General features: G+C 30.5%; 3 protein-coding genes across 4 annotated transcripts in view; all 3 read right to left on the bottom strand.

Annotated features, from left to right (window-relative positions):
* The window catches only part of LOC105329683 (calcium and integrin-binding protein 1), a 179798-nt gene extending 178445 nt beyond the window's left edge, over nt 1-1353 (bottom strand). The window contains exons 1-2 of one of the 2 annotated variants that reach the window (XM_011431024.4): nt 1121-1353; nt 488-558 (exon numbers count right to left, since the gene is read on the bottom strand). In XM_011431024.4, coding sequence (XP_011429326.3) covers nt 488-538 — 51 coding nt within the window. In that variant the 5' untranslated portion in view covers nt 539-558; nt 1121-1353. The remainder of the gene's footprint in view (nt 1-487; nt 559-1120) is intronic. The other variant, XM_066067814.1, reaches the window with a different exon arrangement.
* A 6809-nt stretch (nt 1354-8162) lies between these two features.
* On the bottom strand, nt 8163-9589 carry LOC117687064 (uncharacterized). The gene is made up of 4 exons (XM_034463184.2): nt 9512-9589; nt 8984-9137; nt 8628-8703; nt 8163-8340 (listed from the first exon to the last, which is right to left on the bottom strand). The coding sequence occupies exons 1-4, from the start codon at nt 9551-9553 to the stop codon at nt 8235-8237; spliced, it is 378 nt and encodes a 125-aa protein (XP_034319075.2). The 5' UTR covers nt 9554-9589; the 3' UTR covers nt 8163-8234.
* Nucleotides 9590-17966: 8377 nt separating this feature from the next.
* LOC117687026 (uncharacterized) lies at nt 17967-19345 on the bottom strand. Its single transcript, XM_066079412.1, has 4 exons — nt 19221-19345; nt 18728-18881; nt 18382-18457; nt 17967-18130 (listed from the first exon to the last, which is right to left on the bottom strand). Exons 1-4 carry the CDS (start codon nt 19260-19262, stop codon nt 18025-18027), a joined length of 378 nt encoding a protein of 125 aa, XP_065935484.1. The 5' UTR covers nt 19263-19345; the 3' UTR covers nt 17967-18024.
* Between the last annotated feature and the right edge of the window lie 2960 nt (nt 19346-22305).

Below are 22305 nucleotides of genomic sequence, written 5' to 3'. Positions count from 1 at the left end.
ATAACAATGATATGTGAAGATACCATTTCAGATCAATCAAGTTATATGGTCTATGGTTACTAGTTCTCGCCAAGTAACATTTTTTCCACCATTTAAATTCATGTGTTGATATTGTGATGTTTCCATGAACTAGCGAACAATTTTGCTGGTCTAGAATTGGTCCTAGGTCAGTTAAGCATTATGTAAAAGGCGAGTTGTTTTGGCTTTTTTTAACAAACATGCCAATCAATAACTTTGTAAAATCTTATTTTTCATGCAGAATCATATTTCTCTGTTTAGTGTTTCAAAACTCTGTTTTGAAAGCGTATCGATTATTCATTCAAGGTTGTGTTATAAATTACAGAGAGTGTGATGGAGTGTTTTTATGGGTTGTAAAAAATAACTTACAGCACAGTATAAATCCATGAATACCACATAAATCAGTTTGATAGATCTTTTAAAGACGCAGAGGAGGTTTTCATTTTGACGTGAAAGATATAAGATTTACCTGATAATCGTCCAGTTCTTGCTCAGTGAAAACACTGGACCCAAGACCCATACTTATTGTTACTTATACATCTAAAGAAAAGACATCACTTGTTAACGAATATACCATTTCTTACTTAGAATAAGTACTTAAAAGTTCTAAATAAAGCTGTTTGATATGAATTGCAGCAATATTCAATATTCAATCACGAAAAACAAAATAGCATGCAATACAAATTAATGATTTTAAGATATTTCAGTTGTCACAGGGATGTGTGGTAATAAATGTTTGTTTAAATAATCCTTATCATTAAATAAGATTGCCTTGTAAAAATGTTTGTAAATCATCACTCAACGGGTTTTTATTCCAACGACCACTGCCGATTAAGGGAATGTTAAAGAGTAGTTTTCCTTATCAAGGTTCATTACTTTTTCAAAATGTATTTAGTATCACTTAATGTATACTATGATACAACAGACCCTTAAACATTATATCGTTTTCAATCGGCTTAAACAACACGACAATAAATAAAACTCATATAAAAAAGGTGATATTGAAAAGAAAAGAAAATTTTGAAATAGTATATAAGAAGATAACTAAATCCAAATGTTTATGACACAATGACAATAAAATGCTATTACATGTACTACTTACCACTAGTGCTGTGCGCGTTTCTAAACAATGTGGATTGTCTACTGTCAACAGAACTTAAAAAAAAGATGAACGATTTAAAGTTGATTTGAGGCAATGGATACGAAAACGCGTAGATAAGACACGACAATTACATTATCCCCTGATAGCTTGTTAAACAAACTCCACAAGCCTCCAAAACATCGCCTTACTATCATTGATCCTAGGTTTTAATCTTCTGTTATCTTGTCTGTCTGAGAATGTGACTTAAAATATCGGCCGTACGTCAAAAGAACCCAGTCCTTTCTATAGATTAGTGGATTACAGTCAAACAGTGTTTATAAAATAATCCTCAAACATATATAACTTGTACATCCAGTCCTGCGGATTGTCTAACCAGTAAATGACATTAATTTATTAAAATAATTGATTTTTAGACCTTGAAAGTGTTGCTAAATGGGACAAAGACACGTATCATAAAGCAAATCGGTTATGAAAGGTTTTAACTTCTTTATATTTTATCATCAGAAATACTGATATTATTATAAAGATATACTTTTTGTTTTGCAACATGGAAAATCCTATGACAAGGCAATTGAATTTATTCCAAATCACCTTGATTGAGTTGCCCCTCTTGATATAGGTATTATTGTAGTTCCATCGACTCTTATTTCGAATCAAGTAGGTAATATGTTCAAATAGTGGATGTCATTGTGGATTTTGACCAAAAATTACTGTTTAAAAAATATGAACAATGACATATTTTATACATGATATCAGGTACAGGTTGTTGCCACTTTTTCTCATCATTACAGATATTTTGATAAGATTTATAACGGAATTATTATATCTATATTTCCAGAATAGATGATACGATTGAATCGTATTATTTAGATTTATTCTGTATCAGGGTAGCTTTTCCTGAAATAGAAATCATGAATCGTGTCTAAGTACACACATTATCCACAATATGCTACTTGTATCAACTAGTTTTTTAAAGGTTGAAGCCAGAACTATCAAGTACACTCTATACAATAAATAACGAAGACTTACTTATGATAAAAATCAACACGTGGAATTGATTACAAACACACGAAGATAATATTTTTTGCATGTTTGGTTGACATATTGCACTAAGGTCAAGTGGATTGTATCTAATAAAATGATTTGGAATAATATCCTTTCTATGGCAGCAACCTGAATCTCCCTGCAAGTAAGAGACCGAGACGTCATGTAATTCTACAATTATATCTCCATACAAAGTTATACATTGGATGTTTTAGAAATCACATTTGCAGATCATATCAATAGAACTTACTTACAAATAGCTATTTGGGAGCGACTTTAATGTAATTAATACAACAAATATTTTTTCTGTAATGATCACTTTCAACACAATCAAAAATCACTTGGAATAATTATTTAGTATATGAATTAAGGATAAAGTTAAAAGATATATTATACAAATATTGACTGTGTTTTCGGGCAACATTGATTATATTAGCCCCCGAGGGACAGAATATTTCCCGACGCGAAGCGAAGGGCAATATTGTCGTCCCAAGGGGGCTAATATAATCAATGTCGCCCGAAAACACAGTCAACATTTGTTTTGTTATATGAAAAACCAAACCCAAATATAAGAAAGTAATTGAAAACAGATCGCCGTAATTTTCTCTGCTCAACAAAGAATTCACGAATTCAATTTTGTGCAAAGTTCATTTCCAAAATATCCTCAGCATCAAACCGTCACTGATGATAGTCCACCGCCCGTAAGGATAATAGGCTGTTCCTAGAACCCATGGATCCAAACAAACACTTTGAAATCCAGGATGTGATGTTATACAAATAAAATTCTGATTAGTCTGTTTGCCTCCCTCGTTAATTTTAGCTTTTGTCATATTCTTGACAGCAAAACCTGTTGTCTGGACATTCAATAGGTTGACATGTACCACATGTACACATTAAATGCATATATATTAGTTATTCATTGTCATATTGGGAGAGGGGTTTATTCTCTTTTGTTTGAGGGATGAAATGCAGTCTTTAAAAATATTGAATGCTTGGAATTGCAAGACATATTGACTATTTACCTGTTACGACATGTAACAGACAGAGGAAAGTTTTTTTTATGTATGATACGCTTCTATACGGTACGTTTTTAGCTCACCTGAACCGAAGGTTCAAGTGAGCTTTTCTGATCACCCGTTGTCCGTCGTCCGTCCGTCCGTCCGTCCGTCTGTCTGTCTGTCCGTCCGTCTGTAAACTTTTCACATTTTCAACTTCTTCTCAAAAACCACTGGGCCAAATTTAACCAAATTTGGTACAAAGCATCCTTATGAAAAGGGGATTATAAATTGTTAAAATAAAGGGCACAGCCCTTTTCAAAAGGGAGATAATTGCGAAACAGTGAGTATAGGGTGCATGTCTTTAAAAATCTTCTTCTCAAGAACCACTGCACCAGAAATGCCAATATTTACACAAAAGCTTGTATATATAGTGAAGATTCTAAATTGTAAAAATCGTGACCCTCGGACCAAAACTGGGGCCTTAGGTGGGGTTCAAAGTTTAACATAGAAATACATAGGAAAATGTTTAAAAAATCTTCTTCTCAAGAACCACTGCACCAGAAATGCCAATATTTACACAAAAGCTTGTATGTATAATGAAGATTCTAAATTGTAAAAATCGTGACCTTCGGACCAAAACTGGGGCCCCAGGCGGGGATCAAAATTTAACATAGAACTACATTTGAAAAATGTTTAAAAATTTTCTTCTCAAGAACCACTTCACCAAAAATGCCAATACATACACAAAAGGTTGTATATATAGTGAAGATTGTAAAAATCGTGACCCCCGAACAAAAGTGGGGCCCCAGGAGGGGTTTAGATTTTAACATATATAGGAAAATGTTTTAAAATCTTCTCAAGAACCATCGTGCAACTGTTTGGGATATTACTATGCATACATGTACATCCTTAAATAATGTAGATTCAAAAAATTGTAACTCCCGGACAATTGATGGGCACCAAGAGGGGTTCAAAATTTAAACATTTTAAAAAACAAAGGAAAAGTTTAAAAATTTTCTTCTCAAGAACTACAATGTTTTAGTTAGTGGAATATCTATGCATGCATCCTTCGCTTATGTAGATTCCTAATTCGTAAAATCGTGACCCCCGGACCAATAATGGGGCCACAAGATGGGGTCAAAGTTTATTATAGAAATATAAAGGTAACAGGTTAAAAAATCTTCTTCTCGAGAACTACAATGCTTCAATTTGTGAGATTACTATCATGCATACAACCTTGGATAATGAAGGTTCGACAGTTTTAAAATAGTGACCCCTAGACTAATACTAGGGACCCAAGATGGGTTTAAAGTTAAATGTAGAAGTACCGGTATATATGGAAAATGTTTAAAAATCTTCTTTTCGAGAACTACAATGCATCAATTTGTCAGATAACTACGTAAGCACCCTCAAATAGTGTAGATTCGAAATTATAAAAGCCGTGACCTCAATCTAATACTGGGGCCCCAAGAGGTGTTCAAAGTTTAGCATAGAAATATAGAGGGAAAATGTTGAAAAATCTTTTTCTAGGGAACTATAATGCTTCAGCTTGTGAGATAACCATGCAAGCATCCTTAAATAATGTAGATTCCAAATAATTAAAACTTTAGCACTGGACTAATACTGTGGCCCCAAAAGGGGTTCAAAGTTTAACATAGAAAGATATATTGAAAATGGTTTTAAAAAGTTCTTCTCGAGAACTATAATGCTACAGTTTGTGAGATTACTATGCAAGGATCCTCAAATTGTGTAAACTCTAATGTAGTGGAACCAAGAGTTATCTTTCTTAATGTTCTGTACAGTCTGAGAGTTATTCCTCTTGAAGTGGAACTCTTCTACGTTCAGTTTTTCAGGTTGTGTACGTGCGGTCCCACCGCAGTGCTACACATTTTCATTCCTATGTTACTATTTATGTTGTTCAAGCCAACCATAAACCTCGGACCATTACTGGGTCCCCAGAAAGGGGTTCAATGTTTAAAATAGAAAAAGCATATGCTACGAAATGTAATGTTACAAGGAACTGCTGTTCAGGTGAGCGATGTGGCCCATGGGCCTCTTGTTGTACTATACGATACATTTCTATATGTTTTTCCATACGGTTTTACGGTTTCTGTACGATATGATTTTTCCCTAACAATTACATTTATTGCAAAGTTGTCAATGGTTACGAATGGCACAAGTTTAAAGAAATATATGTTCACTGACAATCCAAAATATGGAACGTTTTAAACGATGGCCTCATAAACAAAAATCTGCCCGATAACGTACCTGTTTGCGGGAACGGACCTACTACAACAAATGTCAATTTACCTGTAAAGACCGTGAATTAGAAAAACTACCATGGGGTATTATTAATATCTATACCCAGGAAATGTCTCTATCCAAAATATAAAATCCACGCTACACAGGATAATACTATATTAAAAATGATTGTCTTTACAACGATTCATTTTAATGCATTTTGATTTCTAATACTTATTGGTTTTATAAATCAGTACCTTTTCATTTTGTTTAGAAAGAACCGATATACAATTTAACACTACATTGATAATCTTTGTAACACTTTACTCTTGTAGGGTTTCGTCTTACACACGCCTATATAGCTTTCTTAGAATTAAAACATATTAAAATATTGCGAGATTGGAATTTTAAAAAAAAAAGGAAAAAGAGCAATGTCATTTGTACTGTATGTTTAAAAAAGAATTCTGTTAAGTTAACATACCGGGGAAATTGAGGGAATAAAAGTTATTTTTTTTTCATTTTTTTATATTTTAAATAATTTATGTATATTAACTTTAACTGTTTGAAAGAACTTTTTTGGCATTATTGATGAATGAGAGAAAGAGACTCAGAGAGGGAGAGAGAGAGACGGAGAGAGACACACACACATTGGTTTGATAATTTCAAGGAAGCAATTTATTGTTTAATTGAAATGTCAGCGATGCTTGATAATTATTTCAAGTTTATAAAATTTCCGTAGAGTATTGATTAAGTGGTTTTGCATTTTTTCTTCTGAATTCCATAAAAAGAAATACATATTACACCCCATGTGAATAGTTTCTTTGTAAAAGTACAAGGAATAAATACATGAATGATTTTTTTATTTATGAAATAGCTTCCGTGCCATCTGCCAATGGTAAATACCTTTTCCGAGAAAACTTGAAGTGTCTGCATCATGTTAGTTTTGGATTGATTTTACATAATGCTCTTTAGATTTAACCGCATTTTGTTTTTACACATTTTATTTAAACAGTTCCAACTAAGTGAATATTGCTGGTAAATATATTTTTCACAATCTAAAGAAATCACAAGGAAAAATAAAACAGCAATTTTATGTATTTAATATGTATTTTACATATCATAATTCGTTCACAAAATCAACGCTCCTCCTAAAACGGATCACATAAGAAGAAACAAATCAACCACTAAAACAATGAACTAAATTAGAGCTTTGCCACGTGGCCGACCCGTATTTATATCCAAATAAACATACAAAAAATGATACCTTAATTTGCACAAAATTTCTTGCAGTATTGTCACAAAATTCCTAACATTTGCATTATTCTAGTGAATTGATGTATATTGATTATATATGCTTAACAAAACGTTTAATATATATGTGAGAAAAATAACACGATTTAAAAAAGCATATCAAAAACAAAGTGTACATGTATTTATTAAAAAAGAGAAACTGTTATCAATGTTATTCTTTATATAAATAATGAGTAGATTGTCAAATACCTTAAAATTAATCATATAATTGACATTAATTGCTGTGAATTTATGAATAATGGATATCTTTGTGTTGATCAAATGAATTATTTGTCAATGATGAGCTCGAATATGTTAATTCTGATTATTTAAAAAGTGACAAGCGAGAAAACTGTATTATATTGCCAAAAATAATATATCTTTTCTTAAATATGTAGTTTGATGTTTATATAGGTAATTATGTGACAGTTTTTAATTTCTATCAAATGTAAAATTGAAAGTTATAATATTTACCAATGCATTGCATTACAAGAAGTGAACCTTAAGTAATGACAGGTAAAAATACATTTTCGTTTATTTACGCTGATAGCAGAAAACAATGTGTCAAATCATTGAAAATATAGTTCTATTTTGAGTCAAAGAAAAAACAAATAAATGCTGACTGATTACTTAATGACATAAAGTTGAAGGTGCATCTGGTCATGCATGACGTGCTAGAGCATTGCTGAACCACAACAAAGGAAGTTTAAAAGAAGACAACACACTAGAAAAAATTAAGGCAAAAACGCCTCTCTCTTAATTTGTCGTTGATTTATATAATCACTTTTTTGCTAAAGCGATGAATGCTCATAATGAACCAAACATTTTTGTAATGTCTCTTAACTTTTCGTTGGGATTAATAGAATGTAAAAGACATGACGAAAATAGTTGGTTAATTCTAAGTGCTTATACGTGTATTTATCGCTTTAGCAAAGAGAAGTAAATCAAAATCAAATAAATGACAATTCATGTTTCCATCCATGAAAAGATGCTTATAAGAGTACATCGCTTAATAACTTGTATATATATATTTTTCCATAGTCAATCTTGCAAACCTGTGAAAAATATTGATAATATGTTGTTGACCAATTAATGGTATATTCATCTTTTTTCTCTTAATATTCGATCTTTTCAACAACAAAAAATTAAAAAAAAATATAAAGTCAGAAATAACCTATTTTTTAAACTGTACTATAACAAACTTTTTCTTCTTCAAATTTTGATACTTGTCATTTTGTGTCTGCCTTTCTTGTTTCATGTATTTTTGTTCAGAGAAATTATTTGTTTATAATTTGCTCCAAATTATTACGTTCAATCTTTTTTGCTACATATTAGGATAATCATAAATATCTTTGCACAAGCCACATTTTGAGGATTTGTTAACAAATTAAATGTCCTTGTATGAATAAACATAACACAGGACAATGAATAACAAATATTGTCGGCCCATCAAATTTTATATATGTTGAAACAAAACATTAGAAAGTGTGAAAATATTTATTGAAAAAATTATTAAAAAAGAAATAGGTCGCCCGTTATGACTAGTACTTCTTGTGATGTTTTCCTGGGAGTGTGGATCCTCCACAGTAGGGGGTAACGTTGACTCTTCCAATAAAAAATCGAGCCTCGCATTCATTGCAGAAACCACTGAAAAAAGCCCAAAACAACACAATATAACAAACAAAAATCAAAATAGAAAGATAAATGAATGGATAAATGAATAGATAGATATATAGATAGATATATAGATAGATATATATATATATAGAGAGAGAGAGAGAGAGAGAGAGAGAGAGAGAGAGAGATAGACGGATAGATAGATATATAGATAGATAGATAAACAATAGATCGATAGATACAGAAACACATAAATGTAGATAAGTAGATGACAGATGATATGCATAGTAATTACACAGGGATACATTTTTACTTACACACAACGAGCCTGTGGGTATCTCCTACAACTTGTGACTTGGCATGCAGGGACATAGCAAGCTATGCTGTAACAATCTACAAATATTTTGAAAATGCATCTAATTTGATTCCCTTTTCAAAGTTGACCAAAATTGAACTATACACATATCTTCTTGCATTTATTTGTTACAAATCAAACCATGCTTTTAAAACCGTTTGAAATTTTTTTTATACATCAATATCAAAATGTTTTACGTAAAATCTTTTAAAATTGCAGCAAGAAAAAAAATTCAATTGTTATTTTGTTTTGGATACCCAAAAATACATATCGATTTCAAAATGTTTTTAGTCAAATCTAACTTTTAAAAGTACTTACATGGAGGGAGATTCAGATCGCCGCCATGCTGTTGGTATCCTGGCGATGGATAGTAAGGTCCGTATGATCCACCATAGTGTGTTTGTGTAGGATAATAATTTCTGCCTTTCGGATAGTAGTCCCCAGTATAAGAAATACCCTCGCAAGCCAGACCCTAGAATAATACAAAAGTCTTTATATTCCTGTTATATGCGATAAAAATGCAAGTTCAGATATGATTTGTCAAATGTATATGTATGGCTTGAAAAAAGAAACGTATCAATATACGTTTTTTTTACGCCATACATATACATTTGACAAATTAGTCTTTTTTTATTTTACGAGGATAAATGAAATTTTGAAAAAAATGGTTGTGTAACACTCTAGAAAAAAAAACATTTCAAATTAAAGAATAAATAATAGAAAGGAAATTTTAAATGAAAAAATGTAAAGAATAAAAGAAAGAAAATAGATGAAATGAAAGGCTTTTTCAAAGTTATATATTAATGATGCAAATAATCATTTGAAAAATGATCAAGAGAACCTTACCAGAAGGGCCACACTCAGTATCACAGACAGAGTTGTTTGCATGGTTGTTAGAAATCTTGGACGAATAATGACTGGTGGAGTCACTGTGCTTCTTATATAATAACACAATGGGAAAACCAACCGATATTCTTAAATTAACCGTGCGATGAATACGTTCAATTTTTGATTTGATTGAAGTTATGACATACTGTAATTGCTTTTACAATTAATCATATATTACCACTTGTACTCTCTGATTTGAAAAAAAGAATAAAATGTTTCCGCATTAAACGGTATTTTGATTGATAATGTTATTTAAATTTCCATGACTTTTTTATTTAAACATTTAATTATAGCCTTTTTAAGTCAGCGATTATTTATGATTTATATATATTTCACAATCCTTAAAAAAGGAAAGTTGAATCAGTGTTTACGTTAATTTTAATGAAACCGTATTGTTTAACTTATAAAAATTTGAAATAGTATCGATTTCACAATCAGATGTGCTGATTGTGTTAAAAAAAAACTGGTTAATTATTTTATCGAAAAAATTATTTCAAAATAATATATAACATCATAAACGTTAATGAAGTATAACAGTTAATGTAGTAAATAATTTAACTCCTAATATGAAGGCTATATTGAGCTGTTTTTGTGTTCGATTGTTGAAGTGTAATAACACAATAAAAATAATTCTGGTACAAAAAAAAATATTTCAGAAAAAGTGTTGAATTTGTTCAAATGCTAGGTGTCATATTATATTGAAAGTTGCAATTAAGGCATAAAATGAGAAATTTTTTCATTATTTTTCCCAAAAAGGCCATATACCGTTTATCTAGTCCAGGCTCCACCTAGTAAACACAAAAGAAGGGTTGTAGCAACAAAGATGATAATGTTCTGTTGTTTTAAGAATCATTTTTCTTTTTCAAAAGAAATGTGTTGAAGTTTGTTCAAATGCTAGGTGTCATTTTATTATGAAAGTTGCAATAAAGGTTTAAGATGAGCGAACTTTTTTTTTATATCTTTTTTCACCTAAAAGGTCCATTTATCTAGTCCATGCTCCCCCCGGAAAACACAAAAAAGAAAGGGATGAAGCACCAAATATGGCAATGTTCTATTGTTTTAAGTTTCATTTTTCAGCATTCTTCATATTTTTCACATAAATTTACACTTGCAAATGTTTTCTCTTATATAACTAACTGTTTGCAAAATCCGCTGTTATTCTCGAATAACAACATTATGAGCCAAGAGGTCAAAGAAGCGCATGATTAATATAGGTCACTACTCTTGTAAATATAAGAAATCAGGTATCATTTTTTTGGATGTACGGTTGATCCAAAAGTAATGTCACTAATGCGATAAAGTTGCGAAAAATCGACGTAAAGTAACTAAAATTCGAGCTGTGAGATATCCACCTATTTCAATTCAAATCTGAAAATTCTAATGCATTATGATAAATTTTCCTGAAATTAATATATTTTGAAGAGCGTGATTTAAGAATAGTCGTCGCAAGTTAGCAACGTCATTTCTAAATATTTGGCGTTCTGGTAAAATTACGCAATTAAGTTTTCTATAAACATTGGCCACGATGCCCTAATTTACATTTTTTAATTTTTTTTTTCATAAAGTAACTAATTAGTCTTTTTGTAATCAATCGATTAGTATATTGGATTATTTAATGTGCGATCAGTTTGTCAAGGTCTCTTTAAGACGTCATGAAAGTAGCTTTATGATATAGCTCATTACATAAGAACCTTTCTTTAACTTTCCATCAGAGCGTATATCTTCTGTCTGTTTAATATATTTATAAACATGTCATATGCCTTTTTTAGATATTGGAACCACGTTAAGGGTACCTTGTTCACTCGCTCTCAATTTTAGGTCGATATATCGTGTCCAGTACATCTTCTAGTGATTTCTATCCATCAAAGTAAAAAATGCATCGTATCACTTTTTGCATGGCCAGTTTTTTATACCTTGATCTAGAGACAAAAGGCATTGAGTAGGTATCCGAAACGGACAGTAACGTTTCCTATTTTATTTCAAACAGTTAGAAAATCGCTATGATATATCTGATTTAAAATATTGTGTTGTTTGGGGCTTTTTCAAATTTTGAAGCACGTAATTTATTCATAAATACCCAATTTAAAAAGACGTAAATTCATGATGTGGCGATATCATGTACATATCATGCTATTAACATCGATATCTTGATATCTGTTTAAAGAAATTTAATCAAATTTTAATTCGAATTTTTAATACAATGTCTCCCTCTAAATCATTCGTCGCTTGTGTTTTTATTGATGTAAATTCTCATTTAATACTCTGTCTCAGGTTTTTGCTTTCACCACTATTACATGTAGCTTGATATTTCGATTATCAAATCATCATAAATGACTTAGTACCCAAGCTACATTAATGTACTATAAAGGAAATTTGTTTTTAATGTCCTCCTCTCTTGCTTCAGAATTTAATATATAGTCAAACATAAAATGTTTACGGGGACTTTACGTTGTAAACGACATGAAGAGTACTCGAGTGATAATGTTATAAAAAGTGAGGAAATGGTCCATAGAATTCCTAAATGGATGAACGATGTCTGGTTTTCCCTATTATATATTTCTATGTGAAATAGTGGATGTAAATATATCAAAATGGGTGTGTTTTTTCGTTATAATTAGATGTTTAACAGGATGAGTGATTTGCATTTTTATGACAGCTCTTCAGGCGCATGTATTCTATTTGATGAGGATTGATTAAAAAATTTTCAATTACAAATCAAATTAGAATTTGACTGATTGCAATGATTTAAAAAAGACATTAAAATTTTAATGTCTGACAAATAGTTATTAAGCATTGCTTGATCATGGTTTTATATTTGTAGCTGTCTTTGTTTAAAATAAACGAACCATCAAAACAAGACCAATGCATTATCATATCTATAAATAAAAACGGCATTTTCATGTTTTTGATGAAAAGTGAAGAATAAGTCTCAATCTTGTTTACTTATGAATTAGAGTATTTGTTTATGATACCTATATCTGAATTACTGACATTTTAATAAAAAAAAAAGTGTGCTAATTTTGTATTTGATATTTTGTACTAAATTCTATTTTGAATCTGAGTTTCAAAGGGAAACATATAAGAAAACTGAATTTGACAACAGCAGGAACTTTTTACGACCTAGGAAGTAGAAAAAATTTGAAACAAAAGCCTTTTTTTTTTATTTTTCACAATGTGAATAAAATCATGACATAGGTCAAAATCAAGCAGTTATAAACTAGCATCATGTGTATTTTATTTTTAACTTTTCAGATGGTTAAATAGGAGGAAAACTTCTGTGAACATTGTAATAATGGATACCAAAAGATGAAAATGAAACCTTTTCAGCTTATGGTACCTCACTACACCTACACTTATACTTTTTGTCAAAAGATGGCCATTTAAATGTTTTATCAAACTGTTTATATCGTTCAATTTCGTTTTATATCGTCGTAGCTCAGTGGTTAAAGTATTGGGTTTCTGAACCGCAGTTTATGAGTTCAAATCTGCCTGGAGCTTTTGTTTATATAATTTCCATTCAAAATTGCATATTTTTTGTCCTATTAGACTTAAATATTTCTTATCTATTATGATAATCAAGTTATTTTCTGCTGATTTGAGAAAATATTTCACGGTGAAGTGAGCCAACTTAAATCGCGAACATGCCCCTTCAAAATGAGTGGACCTTATGATATAATGACAGGTTCTTTGTCACTTTAACTCGATCGACAATTGAATGTCTAGTCCAGCTGATATTGTTGCCTCCCTTATATATGAACGCTTTTGAATTACAGACCAGTGCATGCTATTTAAAAGTGTTTACACAGCTATCGTTTGACCTCCCCAATCCTGATTTTTTTCTATAACGTAAAAAATGATAGATGTGTATTATTGTTTACGTAAACTATTTATCCCCCCCCTTCCCCCGAATTTACCTTCTAACGACGTTTGAGGAATATCAAATCATACGGAAAGATATATTTAAAAGAGTAACTGTAATGTTTAATTTAACTGAACCAAGTAAAGAATTATGTAACTTGATTATGTAATCTTTCTATAAGTAAAATATACACTAAGAAAAACTTAAACGAATATTTAAAAAAGTGAGATATTTTGTAGTTAAAAATTCAATATAAAAGAAAAACACTCGATATTTCCTAATAAATACTTTGATTTATTAATTGAAGTATACATTCATCTTCCCAAAAAAACCCAACCCCCCCCCCCCCAAAAAAAAAAAAAAAAAAAAAAAACAAAAACAAAAACAAAAACAAATCAAAGTACCGAAGAACTGACGGGAGTTGATTTTGTCGATGTTTATTTATTTTAAAATCAATGATATGTTATTTTGCATGACAAGTACATGTATACTTAGTTTCTAATTTGAATTACGCATATTTTTATAGTATGAATTTTAGAACTTTTTCAACTAGAATGTCGAGAAACCTCCACATGAATCATGTTAAATAATATTTATAGATAAATTTAATTCAATCAAACTATGTATCACTGGTAAAAATATTTATCGAAAATTGTATGGATCCAAGCAATATTGAACTCTAGTCTCGTTCAACCAAACGCTCGGCTGACACCGTAAATATTGAACTCTGGCGTAGGAATACATACGACTACAAAAATATTTAAATTGTTCGTACCATTTAAAATCTGACTATTTTTAAGGTATTTGTAAATAATTTTCCTTGAAAAACAATGCTTTATTACATCGAAATGATCAATTATTTTCAAGAACTAAGTCTTGTTAGGAGCAATGATTTGTGCTGAGGTCCAAACACTGTTTCACTTTCGGTTTGTCCGAGTGACTGCATAGGAGAGTTGATTAAAAATCAACTCCCAAAAACCATAGAAAATGCATTTAAATTTCTCACAACAATGCAAAGTATATTAAATTGAACAATCATTTTACAAACATGAGATCAAATTAAAAAAAAATCATTTTCTCCAAATAAATGAAACCAGATAGCAGTGATTACAATGTACAATATTTTAGAATAATTAAAAATGTTAATATATTTGAAATATGATCATTGTTTTTATGAATGGAAAACATTAAATAAAACTAATGAATTGAACAAAAATGATCATGAGTAATTGGTATGAATGAGTTTGAACATAAACTGAAAAAACAAAATGTATTTTAGTTCTGAAAATGGTAGAAATTTATTTTAAATGAACGATGATTTGTAAAAAATCTTTGATTTTAAGCAAAAAAGTTCTATCATCTAACAATAAAAAAGGGCAAAAAATATAATAAAACTACAATGAAATCTATAAGCTAAGAAATGTCCAATTTTTTGCAGACTTTTTTCAATTGGTTTCTTCATTTGAATGATCAGATTCAGATGAGTCTGACGTGGACGACGATGACGACGATGACGACGACAAATCGTCTTTGAATTTAACTGAGAAATCTTCACCTTGGTCTTCTTCAAAAAGTTGAAGCGCAGTGTGAATACGATAACAGAAGGAAAAACTCTTAGCATCATGTTCGTTTCCAGTTGCTGCATATTCTTTTTCATCTTTTGAAGTGGATGTGCTTGCTGTTGCCTGTCTTTGAGAACTATCTATATCATGAGGATTTTTATTGTCCTTTTCGTCTTCACTCTCCTCGTCATACACTTCTGGGTTATTAGCGTAGACCATGCCAACAACGTCAACATAGTTTTGCCGCAAAGAAAATACCAGCGATCCACTATCGCCTTCATCAGAAAAGTCTTTCCCTATGCCTTTTACAAGAAAAATGTACTCTCTGTTGTTTTCATCCGTTAGCTTATCATAATATTCTGAGATGAGAATATGGCCATTTGTCAAATTAGTTTGGGCTCCGATTTTATGTACGACTCCAATATTTTCTATGTTTTCGGCATGGACCCGTGCATTAATTTTCTTTTTCATAGTGTTTCGAGAGGCCACATCGCATTTGTCTAAGAATGTCTCCATAATTTCAATAGCCGCAAAATCACAACTGTTTTCCCTTGTTGTGAACACGCAGTTACCAAACCCATTGCGACCTTGGGCGTTTTCTGTATAGGCAACTAGATTTTCAAATGGAAAAACATGATTGCAAGTTATTGCATATATTTTTCTTACGTCGTCAGTTTTAGTAACAAATCCGCCTAGTGTTCCAGTTGTAAAGTTTTCGTCTACGTTTCGTATTTTTGACAAAAGCGGACCCCCCTGCTTCATGGTCGGCTTCTCCATTAATTTTCTCTTTTCTATTTCTAACGGATATTTTGAAAAAAATATCTTGTTTATTTTCATCAACTCAACTTTCAGGTTCTCATCGTTAGCTGTCTTTGAGATAAAGACTTTGAAAGTTAAATATCTCCAAATTCCAAAAGAATGCACGCCAGGTTTTCTATAAAACAAAAAAAACTGTACTGTTATTTTAAATAGCCTTAAATAATTTAATTCGGTTGCATCCTCAATCATTAATGTTGTATAACATAATTTTACGCAACAGATCCGCGTGCAAAACGTATAATCCAAACTGACTTTCCATTCAAATTTTGATCAAATTATCTTAATTTAAAAAAGGTATTTTTTTCGCTAATGTGGTACTAAAAACAGCATAAGGAATGTAATTAATTTCAACGTATGTCATGTATATATTGTAAGAATTGTATAAAACAATTAATTAATTGAAATTAATTCACCTTTATTTTGTCGGCTATCCAAAGATATGTTTAAATAAGTCAACTCATATCATAATTCGTTTACAAAATCAACGCTCCTCCTAAAACGGAAGACATAAGAAGAGACAAAGCAACCACTAAAGCAATGTACTAAATTAGAGCGTTGCCACGTGGCCCACCCATATTTATACACCAAAATAAACATAAAAACATGATACCTTAATTTGCACAAAAATTCTTGCAGTATTGTCTCAAAATTCCTAACATTTGCATTATTCTAGTAAATTGATGTATATTGCTTACATATGCTTAACAAAACGTTTAATATATATGTTAGAAAAAAAACACGATTTAAAAAAGCGCATCAAAAACAAAGTGTACATGTATTTATTAAAAAAAGGGAAACAATATTATTTTCAATATAAATAATGAGTAGATTGTCAAATACCTTGAAGTTACTCATATAATTGACATTAATTGCCGTGTAATTATGAATAATAGGTATCTTCGTGTTGATCAAATGAATTATTTGTTAATGACGAGCTCGAGTATGTCAATTCTGATTTTATAAAAAGTGACAAGCAAGAAAACTGCATTATATTGCCAAAAATAATATATCTTTTCTTAAATATATAGTTTGATGTTTATATAGGTAATTTTGTGACAGTTTTTAATTTCTATCAAATGTAAAATTGAAATTTTTACCAATGCATTACATTACAAGAAGTGAACCTGAAGTAATGAAAGGTAAAAATACATTTTCGTTTATTTACGCTTATCGCCGAAAACGATCCGTCAAATCATTGAAAATATTGTTCTATTTTGAGTGAAAGAAAAAACAAAAATATGCTAACTGAATACTTAATGATAGAAATTGAAGGTGCATCTGGTCAGGCATGACGTGCTAGAGCATGGCTGAACCACAAAACGGATAGGAAGTTTGAAAGAAAACAACACACTATAAAAAAATTAAGGCAAAAACGCCTCTCTCTTAATTTGTCGTTGATTTATATTTATCATCTTTTGCTAAAGCGATGAATGCTCATAATGAACCAAACATTTTTGTAACGTCTCTTAACTTTTTGTTGGGAATAATAGAACGTAAAAGACATGACGAAAATATTTGGTTAATTCTATGTGCTTATACGTGTATTTATTGCTTTAGATAAGAGTGGTAAATCAAAATCAACGGAAAAGAGATGAAACGATTTTATTGGGCTTGCTTGCATGAGTCTTTTTTTTATTTTTGAAATGGTAACTAAAATAGAATAAATGATAATTCATGTTTCCATCCATGAAAAGATGCTTATAAGAGTACATCGCTTAATAACTTGTAAATATTTTTTCCAAAGTCAATCTTGCAAACCTGTGAAAAATATTGATAATTTGTTATTGACCAATAAATGGTATATTCATCTTTTTTCTCTTAATGTTCGATCTTTTCAAAAAAAATAAATATATATAGTCGGAAATAACCTATTTTTTAAACTGTACTATAACAAACTTTTTTATCTTCAAATTTTGTGTCTGCCTTTCTTGATCCATGTATTTTTGTTCAGAGAAATTATTTGTTTATAATTTGCTCCAAATTATTACGTTCAATCTTTTTTGCTACATATTAGGAGAATCATAAATATTTTTGCACAAGCCACATTTTGAGGATTTGTTGACAAATTAAATGTCCTTGTATGAATAAACATAACAACGGACAATGAATAACAAATATTGTCGGCCCATCAAATTTTATATATGTTGAAACAAAACATTAGAAAGTTTGGAAATGTTGTGAAAATATTTATTGAAAAAAATATTAAAAAAGAAATATGTCGCCCATTATGACTAGTACTTCTGGTGATGTTTTCCTGGGAGTGTGGATCCTCCACAGTAGGGGGTAACGTTGACTCTTCCAATAAAAAATCGAGCCACACAGCCGCCACAAAAGTCACTGAAAATGAAAAAAAAAATCAAAATATGTAGATAAATGAATGGATAAATAGATAAATAGATAGATAGATAGATAGATAGATAGATAGAGATAGATAGATAGATAGATAGATAGATAGATAGATAGATAGATAGATAGATAGATAGATAGATAGATAAAACAGATCGATAGATCGATAGATACAGAGATGCATAAATGTAGATAAGTAGATGATATGAATAGGAAAAACACAGGGAGATATTTTTACTTACACACAACGAGCTTGTGGGTATCTCCTACACCTTGTGCCTTGGCATGCGGGGACAAGGCAAGCCCTGCTGTTACAATCTACAAATATTTTGAAAATGCATGTAATTTCCTTCCCTTTTCAAACTTGAACAAAAATACCCATATCTTCTTGCATTTATTTGTTATAAATCCAGCCATGCTTTCAAAACCGTTTTTATTTTATTTTTTTAAACATCAATTTCGAAATGTTTTACATAAAATCGTTTTAACTTGAAACCAGAAAAAAAAATTGTGATTTTTTTTTATATCCAAAAATGGATATCGATTTTAAATTATTTCTAGTCAAATATATCTTTTAAAAGTACTTACATGGCGGAAGATTCAGATCGCTGCCATGCTGTTGGTATCCTTGCGATGGATAGTAAGGTCCGTACGATCCACCATAGTGTGTTTGTGTAGGATAATAATTTCTGCCTTTCGGATAGTAGTCCCCAGTATAAGAAATACCCTCACAAGCCAGACCCTAGAATAATACAAAAGTAATTATATACCTGTTAAAGATAATAAAACTTCAGATATGATTTGTCAAATGTATATGTATGGCATAAAAAAGAAACGTATTAATTTGCGTTTCTTTTTTTACGCCATACATATACATTTGACAAATTAGTCATTTTATTTCTTTTTACAAAAAGAGGATAAATGGAATTTTGAAATTCAAATTTCAAATTAACGAATAAATGATAGAAAAGATATTTTAAATGAAAAAATGTAAAGAGAAAAGGGATGAAATGGACGTCGATATCAAAGTTAGATATTAATAATACTTATTATCATTCAAAAATGATCAAGAGAACCTTACCAGAAGGGCCACACTCAGTATCACAGCCAGAGTTGTTTGCATGGTTGTTATCCCCGACGATTAATGCCTGGTGGAATCACTGTACTTCTTATATAGTAACACAATGGGAAAACCAACCGATGTTCTTAAATTAACCGTGCGATGAATACGTTCAATTTTTGATTTGATTGAAGTAATGATATACTGTAATTACTTTTACAATTAATCATATATTACCACTTGTACTCTCTGATTTGAAAAAAAAGAATTAAATGTTTCCGCATTAAACGGTATTTTGATTGATAATGATGTTTAAATTTCCATGACAGTTTTATTTAAACATTTAATTATAGCCGTTTTAAGTCAGCGATTATTTATGATTATATATATTTCACAATCCTTAAAAAAGGAAAGTTGAATCAGTTTTTACCTTAATTTTAATGAAACCGTATTGTATAACTTATAACAAATTAAAATAGTATCGATTTTGCAATCAAATGTGCTAATTGTGTTGAAAAAACTGAATAATTATGTAATCGAAAAAAATCATTTTAATATTATATATTTACATTATCCAGTGTATTTGCCTGTGATAGCACTACGTATCGATTTTGTACTGTATAAGTCATAATACAAATGACGCCATATTGAGGCGCCAGCGGGGTTTGTTTATTTATAGTTAAATATTTAATCGTACGATGGCCTAAAATTATATAAATATAAGTAATAAGGAATCATTCTTTAAATATTATGAGGTGATAATTTCGGTCGGGGCGTGATCAAATCTATCATAAAGCCCTTCGGGCTTTATTGGATTTGATCACGCCCCGACCAAAATTATCACCTCATAATACTCAAAGAATGATTCCTTATTCCTTATACATAACATCATAAACGTTAATGAAATCTAACCGTTAATGAAGTGAATAATTTAACTCCAAATATATAAGCGTTATTACGTTGTTTTTGTGTTCGATTGTTTAAGTGTAATAAAACAATAAAAATGATTCTGGTACAAAAAATATTTCAGAAAAAAACGGTGTTGAATTTGTTCAAATGTTAGGTGTCATATAATATTGAAAGTTGCAATTAAGACATAAAATGAGGATTTTTTCTCCCAAAAAGGTCATATACCGTTTATCCAGTCCATGCTTTACCTAGTAAACACAAAAGGAGGGGTGTAGAAACAAATATGGCAATGTTCTATTGTTTTAAGAATCCTTTTCCTTCCTTAAAAAATGTGTTGAAGTTTGTCCAAATGCTAGGTGTCATATTATTATGAAAGTTGCAATAAAGGTTTAAAATGAGAGAACTTTTCTTTTATACAATGTTTTCTTCACCTAAAAGGTCACATTTTGTTTATTTAGTCCATGCTTCACCGTAAAACACATAATAGAAGGGATGAAGCAACAATTATGACAATGTTCTGTTGTTTTAAGTTTTATTTTTCAGCATTCTTCATATTTTTCACATATATTTACACTTGCAAATGTTTTCTCTTATATAACACTGTTTGCGCAATCCGCTGTTATTCCTGAATAACATCATTATGAGCCAAGAGGTCAAAGAAGCACATGCTTAATCTAGGTCGCAACTTCTGTAAATATAAGAAATCAGGTATCATTTTTGGATGTACTGGTGATCCAAAAGTAATGTCACTAATGCGATAAAGTCGTGAAAAATCGACGTAAAGTGACAAAAATTCGAGCTGTGAGATATCTACCTATTTCAATTCAAATCTGTAAATTCTAATGCAATATGATAAATTTTCCTGAAATTAATATATTTTGAAGAGCGTGATTTAAGAATAGTCGTCGCAAGTTAGCAACATCATTTCTAAATATTTGGCGTTCAGGTAAAATTACGCAATTTAGTTCTCTATAAACATTGGCCACGATGCCCTAATTTACATTTTTTATTATTTTTTCATAAAGTAACTAATTAGTCTTTTTGTAACCAATCGATTAGTATTTTGGATTATTTAATGTGCGATCAGTTTGTCAAGGTTTCTTTAAGACGTCATGAACGTAGCTTTATGATATAGCTCATTACCTGAGAACCTATCTTTAACTTTCCATCAGACCGTATATCTTCTGTCTGTTCAATATATTTATAAACATGTCATATGCCTTTTTTAGATATTGGAAACACGTTAAGGGTGCCTTGTTCACTCGCTCTCAATTTTAGGTCGATATATCGTTTCCAGTACATCTTCTAGTGATTTCTATCCATCAAAGTAAAAAATGCATCGCATCACTTTTTGCATGGCCAGTTTTTTATACCTTGATCTAGAGACAAAAGGCAATGGGTAGGTATCCGAAATGGACAGTAACGTTTCCTATTTTATTTAAAACAGTTAGAAAATGTCTATGATATATCTGATTCAAAATATTGTGTTGTTTGGGGCTTTTTCAAATTTTGAAGCACGTAGTTTATTCATAAATACACAATTTTAAAAAGACGTAAATTCATGATGTGGCGACATCACGTATATATCATGCTATAAACATCAATATCTTGATATCTGTTCAACAAAATTTAATCAAAATTTTAATTCAAATTTTTAATACAATGTCTCCCTCTAAATCATTCGTTGCTTGTGTTTTCATTGATGTAAATTCTCATTCATTTTAATACACTTTCCAAAGGCTCTGCTTAATTCCACCACTTTTACATGTAGCTTGATATTTCGATTATCAAATCATCATAAATGACTTAGTACCCAAGCTACATTAATGTACTATAATGGAATTTGTTTTTAAATTTCCCCCTCTCTTTCTTCAAAATTTAATACACAGCCAAACATGAAAACTTTACCGGGATTTAACGTTGCAAACGAAATGAAGAGTACTCGAGTGATAATGTTATAAAAGTGAGGAAGTGGTCCAGAGAATTCCTAAATGGATGAACGATGTCTGATTTTCCCTATTATATATTTCTATGTGAAATAGTGGATGTAAATATATCAAAATGGGTGTGTTTTTTCGTTATTATTAGATGTTTAACAGGATGAGTGATTTGCATTTTTATGACAGCTCTTCAGGCGCATGTATACTATTTGATGAGGATTGATTAAAAAAATTGACACATAATGCAATATTCTTCT

Source organism: Magallana gigas, chromosome 1 (assembly GCF_963853765.1).
Source record: "Magallana gigas chromosome 1, xbMagGiga1.1, whole genome shotgun sequence".
Classification (NCBI taxonomy): domain Eukaryota; kingdom Metazoa; phylum Mollusca; class Bivalvia; order Ostreida; family Ostreidae; genus Magallana; species Magallana gigas.
This window is presented reverse-complemented; position numbering and strand designations above follow the sequence as displayed.